Source organism: Ursus maritimus, unplaced genomic scaffold (assembly GCF_017311325.1).
Source record: "Ursus maritimus isolate PB19 unplaced genomic scaffold, ASM1731132v1 scaffold_6, whole genome shotgun sequence".
Classification (NCBI taxonomy): Eukaryota; Metazoa; Chordata; class Mammalia; order Carnivora; family Ursidae; genus Ursus; species Ursus maritimus.
The window spans coordinates 73,773,690-73,790,440 of record NW_024426774.1 but is presented as its reverse complement, the minus strand read 5'-3'; the positions used below and the strand labels follow the sequence as shown (position 1 = coordinate 73,790,440).

The following is a 16,751-nucleotide window of genomic DNA, read 5'->3' as shown; positions in this document are numbered from 1 at the left end:
GGCGGGGGGGAGTTTGGGGGTGTCAAAGATCACCATGGGACACTCACAGGAAGAAGCTGGCTTAAGGCAGTTTACCAAAAAATTTCCCTAGGAGACATCGTCGCTCCTTTCCCACACCTCGTTGGAAGACAGAACAGGAGGGAGCACTTGGGTTTCTCTACAGCAGAGGTCTCTGAGCGGTACTGGTGAGGTATGACTATGAGACTATTGTTTTCTTTGTCTCTAGAATCCGAGAGGATTCCTTTCTTTTCAAGGGTGATTCAAAAAAAAGTATTTTCCTGTCAAACTTCCTGCTCCCCCCACTACCAGGCCAACACATCGATAATATCGAACAAAGGGAAAATCTGAGACAAATCTAGCTTGCACACAGCTTTCCTGGAACTTGGCTGCTTGCGACTCGGAGAGGCTCTGGTCTTAATTTGTATTGTTTGTGTGCTGCGGGGTTGGTGCGCTGAAGTCACTGTGGGGTGGGGGGTGAGCGTGTGCGTGAGTGTGCACGTGTGTGTGCACGAGTCTGCACGCGTGCCAGGCTGCTGCCTGGAGGGCCTGTGCCCTGAACGGGGGTCTCCACGGCACTGGGTATGTGGACTAAGATGAGGACGCTTGTCACTTCCCACCCAAATTGTCTGGATTGAAAAGATCGGCGGTTCTTGGAGGGGCTTGGGGGTGCTCTGCTCATCTCCATCCACCAAGTGGCCCAGCCCCGCACGGGAGGCGTCCAGGCCAGGATCCCATGCAGGTCAGGGGGCACCGAGGTCCTGCATCTGTAAGAGCTCCCTGGCAAGGCTGAGCGGCTGGTCCCAGCCCAGGTCTGAGCAGCAGGCGCGTGCGGGGGCCATGGTCCTGCTCCCCACCATGAAGACAGCGCCCCCGCACCCTTTCCTCGTCTCCTGCTTCAAGGGCTGGCCTCCACCTGGCGCAGGCGCAACCGCTGACACCCCCAAACCACAGACTTCTGTGGAACAAAGCCTAACGAAGGTGGCTTTTCCCCTTTAAGAGAATACATTCCTCAGCGGGACAGTGGCCCCCAGGGCTCTCTCCCACTCCCACTTGGAAGCCAGGCAGAAAAATTGCCTGGTGGGCAGGATTATGGGATTAGTCAACTTTCCCAAAACAGGCCCAGAGGCTCTGGGTCCGAAATGAGTTTTGGTCTGAGCCTTTCCCTGTGATTAGTGACAGATGTGTCAGTGGGCCCTCCCTCCTCCCTCTCCCAGCCTCGCTTCTTCCCTGAGTGCTAGTAACTAGCTATGTTACCTTAATCACAGGCTCCAGAAATCTGGGGAAAGCATGTTTCAGTGAAAATGAGCCCCGTGGTTCAGTGGCTCCAGGGCCCAAAGAGGAAGATATTAGTGATGGGCCCCACAGTCTGTTTTTGCCAATCCCTTTCCATCCCCGCCAGAGAGCAGCCCCCCTGAAGCCAGCCTGTGCTAGAGAAGCCAAGGGGGCTGGTTAGGCTGTGATGGTCTGTAGCCCGTCCAGCTTCTGCCTCCCATTCCTGCTGGCCCTCGTCCCCACCAGGTTTCTGGGCCCAGCTCCCAGAGTCCCCTTACACTCTGAGACAAGCTGACCGCCCCCCCTCCCCAGCCCTCCTTGACCTAGGCCTGTCCTGCAGTCGGTTTGTGAGCTGGCCTGCACTGTTTCCAGAGCTAGTGTTTCCCAGGAAACAAGCTCCTAAAGACCAGTCAGGGGACCATGATGCTGGGACAGTGGGATGTCCACGGATGTCCCTGTGGCAGAAGCAGGACCCAGATCAAAGCCACGGAGGCGTGCTCATAACTCCCCACGTGGGCCCAGTGGCCTTGCCTGCATTTAGAAGTTCCTTGCAGAGAAACTATACACCTACAGCCCATGGCCCTCTGTGGGGTGCTCTCCTCGGGGCTTCTAGCTCTGTAAAGGCTAGAAGTAAGGAAATGGAATTTGGTTCTTTCACTGATGCCGACAATCTCTAGAGCTTGCGGGTACTCTTTTTAGCCCCTCAGCTTCTCAAAAGTCTCCTGGTGGAGCTCACCCGGTGGTCTGGAAGTGAGGTTTTCCTGCCGTGTGCCAGCCGCTGGGGGGCTGCCTGGCCTTGGCTCCTCTGGGCTGCTAACAGCCAGGCCACACCCCGAATCCAGAGTTCTGAGCCTGGGGCAGATTCCAGAGCACAAAAGGACCCAGGGCAGAGTTCCAACAGAGCCCAGAGCTTGGGTGATGCTAACCCCTGACCAGACTGGAATGGGCGACAAGTCTGAGCTCTCCGTCTTTCCCAAAGGAAAGGCTGGCCCTTCTTTCAAGGGTAGAATATAACCTGTGAATAGCTCTCATGAGTAAAAGAAGTACGGCTCACTAAAATGTTAGAGCCAGACAGACATATGTAGACCTCACATTAGCTGCCCGCAGAATCACAGATTTCTGGGTCCTGCCTGAGAGGTTCTGATCCAGTAGGGGTGGCGCCTGAGAATTTGTATTTCCAACAGCTTCTTAAGTGGTGCTGTTGCTGAAAGGGACATGCTCTTAGAACTACAGTGTTAGTCCTCTCCCATTTTACAGATGCAGAAACCGAGGCCGGTGGGAAGAAGCAGCTTGAGCGAGGTCCCCAGGGGTGATGGTGCCCGAGAGTGAAGGTCTCCTGTCTCCCTGGCAGGAGAACTTCCACAGTCCAGCCCTGCCTCGTGGCTGTCAGCCCAGGGCCACACAACTGGTAGCCGGCCCTCCCTGCTGGCTGCCGTGGCCCACTGGGCACTGTTTAGGGCTGGCCGTGACTTAGAAAATGGGTTTGTGCCTGTGGCCCCCCGTTGGTGCTGGAAATGGAAGTGGCGTGTTTTGGCGTGTCTTGGCCTCCAGGCTGAAAACTGTTTATTTGGGCTATTAAGAACACGACTTCAGCTGAACCACAAAATCAGACGGAAACCTTTATCTTGGGTGGCACGCTCTGGGCTTCCTCCCATCCTCTTGCAGGCTTGCAGAGTGGGGCCACATTGGACAGGGTGCATCTGGGAATGATTCCAGGGCCTCCGGCCTCTGCTCTGGAAAGATTAGTCAAGTGTATCGGGGGGCTAGTCTTCTCGGTTGCCTCTATGCTGATGAGGGGAATGGAGGTATTAGGAGGGGACCCAAATTCTTTAATCGGAGACTGCAGGGCCTCTGGGGTCTCTTGAGGTGAGGGTGGGGCTTCTTCTGCAAGTGGCTGAGACATATCTTCTGGCTCATCTTCTGCTACCCGAGTGATCACTGTCTCACATTATCTCCTTGTCCTCCAGCCAAGAAACGGGTGAGTTCACATCACCCACCCCCATTCCAGCACACTGAGGGGGTGGGAGGGCTTGGCTCTGGCACCACCTGGTCCCCCCTTCAGGCCTCACCCCTCTGGGCATTCCTGGGCCTCCACCACAATGAGGGTCCATGGGTAGATAAATCAGGTGTGTGCTTATAACTCTCCTTGAAATTTAAGCTTCTTGCCACACAAAAGCCCAAGCTTCAGCCTCCTCAAGTAGATCCAAGAGGAGCCAGCCCGCTTGGCCTTATCTGGGCATGGCTGGTCACTGTGTTGAGACATGGTCTCACGATTGGGTGCTTAGGGGCTCTGTGTGGGGTGACCGAGATCGCCTCTTTCCTCCAGTTGCTCTCCCTCACCCACTTCCTCCCATGGCAGCTGAACAGGCCCTGCTCTCACACCTTCCAGGACTCCACCAGACACCCACTGGGTCCCTGCAAACACTGATAAGACTCGTTTCTAGAACCTCAGATTTTAAAATTCTACCTCTTATTTTGTTTCTAAATGATTCCTATTAGCAATCTTGTCTCCCTAGCTACACACTATAGAAACTTCTTAAACTTTTTTTTTTTTAAAGATTTTATTTATTTATTTGACAGAGACAGCCAGCGAGAGAGGGAACACAAGCAGGGGGAGTGGGAGAGGAAGAAGCAGGCTTCCAGCGGAGGAGCCTGATGTGGGGCTCGATCCCAGAACGCCGGGATCACGCCCTGAGCCGAAGGCAGACGCTTAACGACTGCACTACCCAGACGCCCCTACACACTGTAGAAACTTCTTAAGAACTGAGTCTTCTGCCAATCACAAGCCTCCCCACCCCCACCCCTTGCCCCCATGACCCGCCAGGGGTCTGGGTTGGAGCTGATGAGTGATTTTGGCATTCACCACCTTGGCTAATGACCTTGTCACAGGGTGCGCATATGTGAGGGCTGGAGTATGGGGGGCACTGGGACACATCTGAACTCTCTTTATCTGCCTCAGCAGCTGCCTTGGGATGCACCCCCCACCCCAGCGCCCCCCTCCCCAACACACACTGGAAATGGGGTGAAGGGGCCAAATGCCCAGCAGTCGAGAGGGTAATGTCTCCCTTTGGGAAATGACTTCTCACACTCTGCCCAGGGTGGATTCCAGAGAAGAGGGGGAGGGGGGCGGCCAGAGTGTCAATGGAAACAGTGAAATCTCCAATCTGTTTCTCCATCCTGGCTCCAATCCCATTTTTTTTTTTTTAAAAAAGAAGTGCAGCAAAGAAAATAAACCTGCCTGGGGCTGAGCTGAGGGTGGAGGAGGTAGAAATTAGGCAAGAGCATGAAGAATTCTGCATCGTTTCACAATTGGTCCATTGCTCCCGTATTCATACAGACCAGTAAAGACGATGGAGATAGTGGGATTAGAATGATAGAGAAGCAGCAGCAAAACAGAGTGTGAAGCTGGGGAGGACACCGTGGGTTACCCGTTAGCCTGCCAGACCAGCGGCTCAGGGAGGTGAGGGCCCTGGCCACTCCCTCACAGGCCTCCTGGTCCAGCCCACCAGCCTCCGTTTCCACCTGGGCAGCTGGAAGGTTCTGACTGTGAGCAGGCCCTTTCCCAGGTTGGGCCCTCACCATGCCCCGTTTCCTGGAGAGGCTGCGGTGGTTTTCTAAGTTGCTAGCTGAGGGGCCTGGGGGGGATAATGGAGGCCTGCCTGGGAGTGGAGGCTGCAGCTTCGAGGCTGGGGAAGGAGGGCCAGGGGGCTGAGGAAGGAGACAAACTGGGGGAGGTGGCTCTGCAAATCTTGTCCTGTGACCTTACGCTCAGTAGACATTCCTTTGCTCTCTACAGAACAGGGAACAGTCCCAGACCAAGGAGTTTGCTCAAGATCACACAGTTCTTAATTGGCAGAGCTGGGCCTTGATAGCCAAGCCTTGCTCCCCAGTCCTCTGTGACCCCATGGGGCCCAGGGCCCTCCTGGGGGATGCGGCCTGCCTCACGGAGCCTAGGACAGGCTGGGGCAGGGGACCGCCAGAGGCCTTGCCTCTGTCTCCCAAGGCGGTGTGGATGGGGTGGTCCTGGCTCTGAGGGCCGCCTGGCCTCCTTCGGGGGTCGTACTGCTCCCCGCAGAGCCGAGCCCACACTCTATTTATCTGGGCAGGCCCGACTCCTCACCAGAGGTGTGAACATGCCCGGGTGTTGGGACCAGAATGAGGCACTTTAATGGACAAGTTGGAATCCGTTTGTGAGCAATAAATTGGCCCAGTCCCTGGGGCCATTTTCCATCATAAATCTGAAGAAGTTGACTCTGCAGATCCTCAGCACTGGAGCCATTTCCAGGGCAACAAGAAGGCTGTGGGGACTCTCACGGGGCGAGGCCAGCAGGGAACTGAACCCCTCCCCGCCCGCCTGCCCTCCTGCCCCCACCAGTTTTGGCAGCGGGGGTCCTGCCTTCCTCTTTGAGAGTGTGTTCTGGTCTTCCAGGGCGTGCACGAGCCTGGTTATCCTCGCATCACCTAGCCGGCTGCCTCCAGCCCCTGGCTACGCCTCCTGCTGCCTCCCCGTAGGTTCGGGGCAAGGGTCTCTCCTGGGGGTGTCATCTGTGCCCGCAGCTTCGGGGAGCACGCTCGGAATCTGACCTCAGAGCTGCTTTTCTCGCTCAGACTTCTTTTCCATGTTTCCATGTTTCTGCCGGAAAGGTTCTGCGTGTCCTGGAAGCCGCTCAAACTCATGCCGTCTAACCAGAACCCATTCTTCCCGTGTCCCCCACTCCACCCCACCAGCGGGCACAGTCTTTCTGGAATTGCCTTTGGCACTTCTCTCTCCTTAGTATCCCAGGCACCCCGGAGTTCTTCTTCTTGACCCCAAGAAGTCGCGTCTCCATCTTCTCTTCCCCATCCCTCTTGAAATCCCATGTATTGGATTGTTTCTTGTAGGGGCCTCCCGACTGTCTTCCCGCTTCCAGTCATATAGTTCATATTCCTGAGCAATCATCCCAAAACCAGGCCCGGAGCATGTTACTTCCTGATTCCAAAACTCTCAATGGCTCCCCAGTGCCTCCAAATTACCCCCCAAACTCTTCAGCATAGATTCACAGTCCCCACCTTGAATTGACTCCCAACCCCGCTTTCCCGCCTGGTTGCGCACTCTTGCTCCTTAGAACCTGTGTGTTGCAACTGTTCCAGACCCCCCCCCCCATCAGCCTTGTACTTACTGACTTCATGGCGTGCGTCCCACGTGCCTTCTGCTTGGTGTGGACAGTCCCGCCCCTGCCCTGCAGAAAGTCCCACCCTTTGTTCAAGATTCCGCCCAGACATGGAACACCCAAACCCAAATGATGGTTAAGACCTTGGGAGCCAGACCCAGACTAACTGGAAAAAGACCCACTTCTATTAATTCTAGTGTTGGACCTTTTGTCACTTAACCCTTCTATGCCTTGGTTTGCTTATCTGTAAAATGGGTGTAATAGCAGTAGGGCCTGCCTCACTTGGTATTTGAGGATTAAGTGAGACTGGGTATAAAGTGGAAGAGTGTCTGACATGTGGTCAGCACTGTATGTGTCTAAGAATAGCTATAGCTAAGAATACCCCAGATTGCGAAGCTTCCTCTGATCCCCTAGGCCAGACCTCCAGACTTCAGAGCATTTCCTTAACACTGCTAACAGCACTGACCACATTTGCCTGGTTGTGGACTCAGAATCCTTTGATGACAGGGGCGCCTGGGTGGCTCATCTGGTTAAGAGTCTGCCTTTGGCTCAGGTCATGATGCAGGGGTCCTGAGATCGAGCCCAGGGTTAAGCTCCCTGCTCAGCCAGGAGTCTGCTTCTCCCTCTGCCCCTACCCCTGCTTGTGTGTGTGTGTGTGTGTGTGTGTGTGTGTGTACACATATGTGTGCATGCATGTGCTCTCTCTCTCTCTCTCAAATAAATGAATAAAATCTTAAAAAACAACAACAAAACCCTTTGATGGTAATTGGGCAATTGTCGGAAACCCACTGAGCCAAACAAGGGGACTTTTATCACAGACTTCGGGGTGGGTCTTTGGCACCCAAGGGCAGGAATGCAGCAGGACCTTCAGAAGCCCTGGTGTTGGCAGCTGGAAGCTGGAAGCTGGCTGGGGCAGCATTATCTCTCAGAACATCCACTTAATTGTTTTCTTTGTAGACTGTAGCCTTGAAAACTTGACTGAGCTCTGCTGCCCACAGCACCCGAGAGTGCACACCACTGTCCAACGTGAAAAGATGGGATCTCCCTCTTGGCCCCAGTTCAGGAGCGTAAGGGAAGGAGGGGAGGTCACGTTATACAGAATTATTGCTGTGGTGCCGCTCTATGGGAGAGGGAATGAAATTCTGGGGGTCCATACCCCCAGACTGCAAACTGGTCCCTCAAACCTGTTTCCCCATCTTTCTTAGTAATAGAACTCCCAGTTTTTGCTGTCCTGAATAAAGACTACATTTCCCAGCCTCCCCTGCAGCTGGATATGGCCACGTGACTAAGTTCTGGACGAAGTGTCATTAAAGGGTAAGGAATGCCCTTCCTTGCTTCTTCCTAGTAGCGGGACTCTGGAGCCAGACTGAGTTAAACTCCCGGCCCTGAGTTGAAATCCACCTCGTTGTGTGACCTTGGGCAAGTTACATAATCCTCTTGTGCCACAGTTTCCTTAGCAATAAAATAGAGATGAAAATAATATTGACATAATAGGGCCATTGTCAGGACTCCATGAATGAATATTTGAAGAGTGACTTGAATGGCTCCTGGCACATAGGATGTGCTCTCTCAGCCTGGCTCCGGCGGGGGATGGGGATATTGACGAAGAGGAAGATGGCTGGACTGGAGCTTAAGGAGCACGTGCGGTGGTGAGCGAGACCCCTACGCTGAGGGTGTCCTGAACCCTGAACGCTTGTTGAGCCACAAAACCAGCCTGGACTGCTTGCCTCTGACCGTGTTCCTAGGTGAGAGCAAGACACTTCTGCCTTGGTGAAGCCACTGTCGTTTGGGATGATCTGGTTACTTGCAGCCTAACCAAAGCCTAAATGATGCGGGGCCTTGTAGGTCCAGCATACAGCTCCGTCCACTGCGTCGTGTGTGTCTTTCCGTGCCCGCTGAGGTACATTCTTTCAAGACAGGATAGCTTTCTGTGCTATCCTTGTGCTGTTTATACTTCTTATAAAGTCCTGCTCACAGTAGGTGTTCAGTAAGTACGGAATGATGGGGGAAATGATGCTAAAAAGGGTTGTTCTGGCTAGACAGACTCCGTCATAGTCTGAAACCTCCAAGGGAGTCTTTGTTGGCCGGTTGCAGGAAATCGGTGGTAATAAAGAACAGGCATCATCCGGGATAATGTGTGGTGTTCTAAGGACAAGTGCGTTATATTGTTTAACCTTTACAACCACTCTGTGGAATACAGTACTCCCAGCAGCCTCATCTCACAAATGAGGAAACTGGGCTTCGGAGAGATGGGGGTCAAGGTCTTAGATCCGGACAGTAGAGCCAGGACTCAAACTCAAGCAGTTTCACTCCAGAGACTGGGGGCTTAACAGCTCTGCTAATGAAACTGTCTCCAGGGCTTTTCTCCCATGAGCCCTTTGGAAAGGAAGTTGAGATCACCGAGGAGCCCTTGCTTCTCATTCTACTCTGAAGGTTTGTCTGGAGGACTGAGCTTCAGGGGGGAAATGTCAGGGTTTTCCTGACGTCAGTGGGGTGAAGATCTACTCCGACTCTGAGCCCCTGCATGAACCCAACCTCTCTCTCCCCCGGACTGGCGGAGCATTTTTGTGGCCATGACCAGCAGCTGGTCCGACTGGCCGATCTTTGGCAAATCGTGGCTGTGGCCGTTTGCTTCATTCTGCTCCTGCCTGTTGTGTGATTTTCAGCGTCTTACGTCCTGTTAGGGTGCTCCCATGTTGTCTCCGCAAGAAAAGCTTCATTTTGAAAGATGAAAGTAAAGAATGAGAGACTGTCCTTTCGTGGTGAGATTTTAAGCAATAGAGATTTTGGGGTTGGAGAACTTCCTGCTCCCTCTCAAATCACTTCTCCCTGGGTTTCCCCTCCTCCTCTTCCTCCTTCTTCTTCCCCTTCCTCTTCCTCCTCTCTCCTCCCTCTCCTCCTTCTAACCACTTCACATCCCCCTCTCTTTTTCTGACCACAGAGTCCACGTGTCCTTCATGGCCCACTTTTAGTCCCTGGTCCAGGAGGACCTTCCTGCCTGTTCCCAGGCCCGAGGGCCATCCCTGTCACCCTGACCGCCCCTGGCTCAGGGCTCGCTGGCATTTATAGTCAGGTCTGTGCCCTTCAGAATCTCTTCACACACTGGGCCAGTCCTCCAAAGGCTGCTTATGTCTTTAGTTTTGTTGCACGGTTTGCTCTCAGAGGACCGAGGCCACGTCGAATTGCCAGGGATGTTGCTGAAGGAATTTCTACCTTGAGAAGTCTTCCTCAGTCTCAGGGAAGTCTCTGTGACCTCTTCAGTCTCTTCCCACCCTGAGTTTGAAAGATTCTCTACTCTTCCTTGCATTTCCCCCATGGTGCCTGATTCAGTGTTGGGTAACCGGTGCTCAGGAAGGATTTACGGGGCTAAGTCTTCCTCTTTCTGGAAGCGAATGTGAAGGGCCGTTGAGCAATGGTGGAAAAGCTGTCCTGTTTTCAAAGATCTCCCAACAAGGAGGCAACACACTTTCAGGCTTTGGGGATTCGTGCTGTTTTGTGACCACTTGGTCATGCTCCACTGGGGGCTCTGGGTCCCCCTCTGGCCTGGCTGGCCTTGACCAACACTCCTGTGGTCCAGTTTCTAGGCTGGAAACCACAGGTGGCCCTTCCTGAAATGATTCAACATCCAACTTGGACTCAGCACCAGCCGCTCCCTGCTCGCTCCAGGTGGTCAGTCCCAAAGGACCAGGCCAGGACCACGGAGGTCCCAGCTTTTCTCAGAAAGATCCCACTGCCAACCAGGGACAGCCACGGCAAAAATTCGGCAAAAGGCAAGCACATGCACTTTCAAGCCATGGCTTCGTGCTTCCTGTCCCCATGGCCTCGTTCTGCCACCCTTCATGATACCCAGATGGAGGGAGTTCATCTCGGACAGAAACACCTGTTTTACCCTGTGACTTTCTCCAAGACTCAGGTCTACAACCACCAGAAACCTGCTTGGAAGGGGTCTCAGGGAGGGCACACCTTGCCCTGCTGGAACCTGGACCTCTGACTGCAGCACTCCTGGAAAACGTGGTCCTACCATGAGCCCATTCTAGACAAAGCCAGAGGAGGCGTTTGGGCCTGTGTTTGAGTTTGCACTGTGACCTGGTGTTCAAAGGCCCTCTGGCACCCTCGGAAATGGCACCCATGTCCCCGGCATTCAGCTCAGTATCTTCTTGCCTGCCTCTTTCATTCCCACAAAACTCTGGGCCACAGGGTGGAATGAACGGAGTCATGACTGAAGGCACAAGTGGAAACCAAGACCCTTTCCTTCACATTTGCTTGAGATCCCAAGACTTCCACATCTTGCCAAGCCCGAGTTATCCATTCCTGGGCGCACTGCATCCACTCCTGGAATGGCGTCAACGCCCTTCACCCCTGCCACACACTCCCCAACACTGCCTTCCCTACTCCAGAGCCCTCAGAGACCTCTTTTCCTCCTTTGAGCTCCTAACTCTTGACACGTGCACCACTCTTGAGTTGCATTCCACACTGTGACATTGTTTATTGTCTCATGTGGCTATGAAGTGTTTGTGTGTTTATTTTCCATCCACTCTCTGCACACTTTAGTCCAGCTCTGTCTAACAGAAATATAAGCTGAGCTACATATGCAATTTTAAAATTTCCATAATCACATTAAAAAAGTAAAAGAAACAGACCAAATTAGTTTTGATAATGTATTTTATTTAACCCAATGTATCAAAAATAAATGGGAACAATATAAAAAAATTATTGAGATATTTTACCTTTTTCTGGTACAAACTCTTCAAAATCTAGTACGTATTTTACACTTGTAGCACATATTAATTTACCTGCTAAATTCTCATGGAAAACTCCTTATCTGTATTTAGATTTAACGATGACTTCTCTGTTTTTCTTCCATCTGCCAAATATGGAACCAGGGCCTCTTCTTGGCAGCTCTAAGATGGAGCCATACAACCAAAGGAATTCTGGGAATTGTAGTTCCCAGCCTCTCTTGGTGCCACAGAGGAGAATGTAGAAAAAGATGGTGGTACTAATGAACTGACAAGGGGCAATCTGGCTCATTATTCCATTGGATGAACACTCCTAGGAGTAAGTGGGAAGCGTTGCCAGTTGGGAGGAGTCGCAGAAGCAGAGCAAATGCAGGGAAGGAAAGGGAGGCAGTAAATACAGCCGGGCCCCTGACTAAGCCCAGAGGAGAGGAGTCTCTGGTAGTGGCAGGGGAAGCAGAGGAGGAGGAAGATGGAAGGAGAACAGTGGGTCTCTGTAGGGCTGTGAGTGTTCTGGGCATCCGGATGCTCCAGTGTCACAGGTGGCCGGGGTTGTATCTCACTGACATCCACATGGGAGGATGCTCACGTTTGTCTCTCTCCCTGACTCTGGGTGCTAAGATTTCCTGGGACAAAGGTGTGCTCCGAGGTTTCAGATACTCTATGAACTCAGAGGCTGTGGGAATCCCCCCTCCTCCAGGAAGGCTTCCCAGTCAACAACCCCTTCAGCCTGAACCCCTTGGTTTTTTTTTTTTTTTTAAGATTTTTATTTATTTGTTTGACACAGAGAGAGAGCCAGCGAGAGAGGGAACACAAGCAGGGGGAGTGGGAGAGGAAGAAGCAGGCTCCCAGCGGAGGAGCCTGATGTGGGGCTCGATCCCAGAACGCTGGGATCACGCCCTGAGCCAAAGGCAGACTCTTAATGACTGCGTCACCCAGGTGCCCCTGAACCCCTTATTTTGATGCTTTCTCACACATACACTCTCATGGCTCGTTTGCTGTTCGGCATGTGCTATGTCCCTCCAGGTAGCCCTTTGGGGACAGAGGCCGAAGCTATCTTCTATATCCCACACATCCTGGAAGGTGCTCCACACAGCTGGGCTGGCCTGAGCGAGGGCAGAGGCCAGCAGGGAAGAACTCTGGCATCACTAGAGCCACCAAAGCTGCCCCTGTCACCGATGGGCAAGGGTCTGGAAGAAGGGACAAAAGTCCATCAAAGGCCACTTCCCTTTAACCTGGGGCAGCCAATCTGAATGAAGACTTGAAGAAGCAAACGTGGCTGAAGGAAATCAGAGATCAACAGGAATCAACCCTTAGGCTATTGAAAGGAGAAAGGCAAACAAAACCTGCATGTGTTGGGGGTGGGGCCCGGTTGCCATGGCACTGAGGGCACTAGGCCACTCTCACCAGGGCTGGGCCAGGCAGGGGTGAGGCTTTGCGAGGGAATCTCCTGTAAGCAGCCAAGTCCTCTAGGGGAGGCTGGCACTGCATCAGAACAACTGTCTTGTAAAGAGGAGACCCCCAAGAAAGGACACCAGCTTCTGACAAGTGAGGGAGCCACTCACCTCTTTTCCTAGGCATTCACTCCAGATATTGGAAGTATAGTAACTATGACCTTTCTGTTCCTTCTTAAGAACTTTGGGCCTAGGCTAAATAGGGGCTAGAGTCGATCTAGTCAGTGCCATCATCTTGCAGATGAGGAAACCAAAGTGAGTTTGAGGTCAGGTTGGAGGTGGGGTCTAGTCTCCTGGCTCCTCCCCAAATGCTGCTTCTTCCTTTGGTCGTTTTATTTGTCTCACCTCAGATAGTCTCTCTTTTGTCCTCTCTCAGGACTGGGATCCTTTTTCTGATACTTCATCATGTGGAGAGAGAGCATTCTCCATGTTGATTTCAGCAGCATCAGAGCGAGCTTTGAGTGATGGGTGCATTGGAGGACGTTATAACTGGCTTAGTCGGGTCTCATCTAGTGATCTGGAGAGGAGCACACATGGGGCAGAAAGTCAGACCCCATGGGGCTGTTGAGACATCCAAATGGCCAAAGTCAGACCATGGTACTTTAAGCAACGAAATAGGGTGGGTTTGACAAGACAGGTCTTCAGAGACTCCCCTCTACCAACCATACTTTGTGCTTGCAATTCCAGTGTCTGGCACCAGATGGCAGTGTTGTTCTGTTATGAATTTTAGACAGCTTGCTATTCTGAGAAAGGTTTTCAATTTAATTCATTCATTCATTCATTCATTCATTTCGACAAATATTTACTGAGTGCTTACAATATGCCAAACACTTTATAGGTACTGGGGATATAGTAGTGAACTAACAAAAAGCTGTGACCTCTTGGCACTTACATTCTTGTACAGAGAGAGGATGAATAAATGAGAAAAGCATTTGGTATATCATTGGTGCTATGAAGAAAGATAAAGCAGAGAAGGGGAAAGGAGGGCTTGGATGGGGGGACATTGTGAAGTTAAAGGGGAGATCAGAGATGATAAGAGCATAGAAACTGATAGCTGGGAAAGGCTTTGGAGCTTTTAGGCAGCGGGTAGAACACAGAAGCAGAAAATGTTTGCATAGGAAGGGGCTATAGAGGGGGTTATGTTATATTTGACAGATGGGGAGACTGAGGCTCAGAGAGGGACAGTGACCTGCCCAAGGTGGACAATCTGGAAGGTAGAGGCTGGCAGCCTTGAGTTCTAGGCCCGTTGTAACCTTCCCTGCCTCGCCCACCTCCTCTCAAAACCCATCTTGGTCCTGTGAGGACCCGCCCTCAATCTGGCAGAGACGATGAACTCATGAACTCACCAAACACTGTTTGCTTCTCTTCTTGAGAACATTTTCTAGCCTACCTTGCAGTTACCAAGTTCTGGTCAATGGATGTTGGGCAGGAGTGATAAACACCAATTCCTCCAGACTTCCTGCAGGATCTTCCATGGGCTCCCCCTTTCCCCATCTGTGCAGTTAGAAGCACAGGATTCCAGAGCCTGGGAGGATAAGAAAGTCACTAACGGGAGGGAGACTGGGGGCCGCTGGGTGGCTCAGTCAGTTAAGTGTCTGCTTTCGGCTCATGTCATGATCCCAGAGTCCTGGGATGGAGTCCCATGTCAGGCTCCCGCTCAGTGGGGAGCCTGCTTATCCCTCTCCCTCTCCCTCTGCCCCTGCCCTCACTCGTGCTCTCTCTCTCAAATAAATGAATAAAACCTTAAAAAATAAAATAAAAGAAAAAGAGGGAGAATGGGTCCCTGGATGACTGCATGAAACCACGGCTGGATGACCCTGTTTTGGACTGTGGCATGAGCAAGCCCCATGTGGACAGCACCAGGGACAACCATGGATTGACAGGTAAGTCATTGAGATGTGGGGGTTGTTCGTTACAGCATCTGGCTTACCCTAACTATTACACCCTCGTGACTGAACCTAACTGAATATATGTCCACCAGCCGTAGCTTCCTACATTGTCCGTAGGGGACGCCCTGCTGTTTCTGTCTGCCTGCGCGGAGCCCTTTTTTCTTTGCTTGATCATAGCTCCCGTTTTTATCAGAGGAGCCATCCCTCTTCCTGGTGAAGCTCTTTCTCATGGGGCCTCCCTACCATCACCCAGAGGGTGGCATGTGACCCAAGTGGCCATTCTGAGTACACAGGCCCCTTGGCCAAGTAATTGGTTCAGGGGCAGATATATAATATGATAAGTCTTGCTTGAGATTCAAGCTTTGGATGCTGGAAAGAGAGTCTCTCCCCCTCTAAGATACTGAACAATGGGAAACAAGAGAGCCTGAAGCTGCTGGAGCCATTGCCCAAGGACGCAAGAAAGAAGCCGATAGAAGAATGAAACCAACACAGAGAGGAAAGAAGGCCAAAGAGCCAGAGAGAAAATCTGACTCTACCACATCATTCTAGTCTTGCCAAAAGCCCTGCCGACCTTCAGTTTTCCTGTTACAAGAGCCAATTACCTTCTTAAGAAGAAAACTAATCCAGTTTGGATTTCTGTCACTTAGCGCAGAAAGAGTTCTGATTAATAAGTAATTATAGAACTAAGATGTATTGAGACCCACTGCTCATGTTCTGAGCTACAGACCACGATCCAATGACAAGTAAATCAACACCACCCGCTAGGACCTCCTGTTCCCACAGACGGAGATGTGTGGCAGGTGGGCTCGAGGCCAACGTGAATAGCGGAACAAGCTGTTGACAAGCTGGGTCTCCTTTTTCCACCTTTTAGGTTGCTGGCTTATCAGGATACAAGAGGAAATATGCACCTTTTCCTTTACCCTTCTGGAAGAGTTGGCTTTTGAGTTCTTGAGGTTTGAGCTTTCCTTATCACGGTGAGGGAAGTAACAGTCTTTGGTCTGTGTTTCCGGCCAAATGGAGAAGTTGTCAGGCAGGGGTGGGCTGCCCTGAGATTTGGGGGGGCCTGTGCCCATCTGGTGGTTTAACGAGGTGTCTATCAGGAGGCCCAGGAGAGGAGTATGGCCTTTAGGGGAGCAAAGGGGAGAAGTGTTGGTGTTCCTGTGGGGCCTGGGGACATGGACACCAGAGATTGGCCCCCATAGCATTGCTGAGGTGGGCAGGGGATGCTCTGTGCCTATGAGAACTGGACCCCAAGAGCCGACGCTCGGAAACCTCGAGGAAGGTCCCCAGGTCAAGACTGCCTCAGGGTAGAGGCTCCCCCTCAGCATGGACCATGTGGGCAGCCAGGGTCAACCATGGATTGACAGTTAAGGCCCACGAAATAGATTTTCATGGGTGGGGCAAACCCTAGGGCCCTCCTATAACCTTCTTCACCAACTCTCTATAACGTTGACAAACCCAGCTTTAGTTGGATGAAATTTAATCGGGGAAATTTTAAAATACAGTGTGTCTCGAATCCTAAATTTTGTGGAGTGATTAGTATCTGTATATATTTAATTACCAAGTGTTACCAATGATGGAGGGAACTCACAGAGCTCCGCGAATCCGTGTAACAGGGAATCTGCCCAATTCAGTGGGAATAAATGAATTGTTTTTTTTCTCAGTGGGGAACTTATTCTAGAAAACCTCCTTGGGTAGTTTAGTCTTAGACCAGATGGAACTGGAGACTCTCACAGTTCCCGGAGTTTACTTTTTATCAAGACAAATAATAATCACTTATTATGTGCAAGAGCTTCAGGCTCTCTTGATTCCCATTGCTCGGTATTTTAGAGGAAGAGAGGCTCTCCAGAATCTAGGAACCGAATCTCAAGCAAAACTGACTGGTGTCTCAGGTTGCGTGCCCGTCGCTGAACCAATCAGTTAACCAAGAGGATTGTGTACTTGGAACAGCCCAGCCTGTTCACTCCCCACGACAATCTCTTAAGATGAGTATCACTATCCCCATTTTACTGATGAACAAACTGCTGTGGAAACAGGTTAATTTGCTTGTCCAAATTATTATTGTTTACCAACATCTCATTCCCCTTTCTTTCCGGGAACATGGATGGACGGTACTTTTCAGCCCTCTTGAAGTTAGATGAGGTGATGTGACTTTCCACAGCCAATGAAATGTGAATGGACGTGATATAGGTCTAACACTTGACCCCCTCGTTTTCTCCCCTCTCCACAGTGATTAGGGAAGGCTGTGTCGAT

At 51.7% G+C, this 16,751-nt stretch overlaps 1 protein-coding gene across 1 annotated transcript in view; it reads left to right on the top strand.

Moving 5' to 3' along the window:
• LOC103671202 overlaps positions 1–11,075 on the top strand; it is a 17,418-nt gene extending 6,343 nt beyond the window's left edge. Inside the window, exons 2-3 of the mRNA XM_008699807.2 lie at positions 92–190; positions 10,000–11,075. Coding sequence (XP_008698029.1) covers positions 92–190; positions 10,000–10,413 — 513 coding nt within the window. The 3' untranslated portion in view covers positions 10,414–11,075. The remainder of the gene's footprint in view (positions 1–91; positions 191–9,999) is intronic.
• The last annotated feature ends 5,676 nt before the right edge of the window (positions 11,076–16,751 follow it).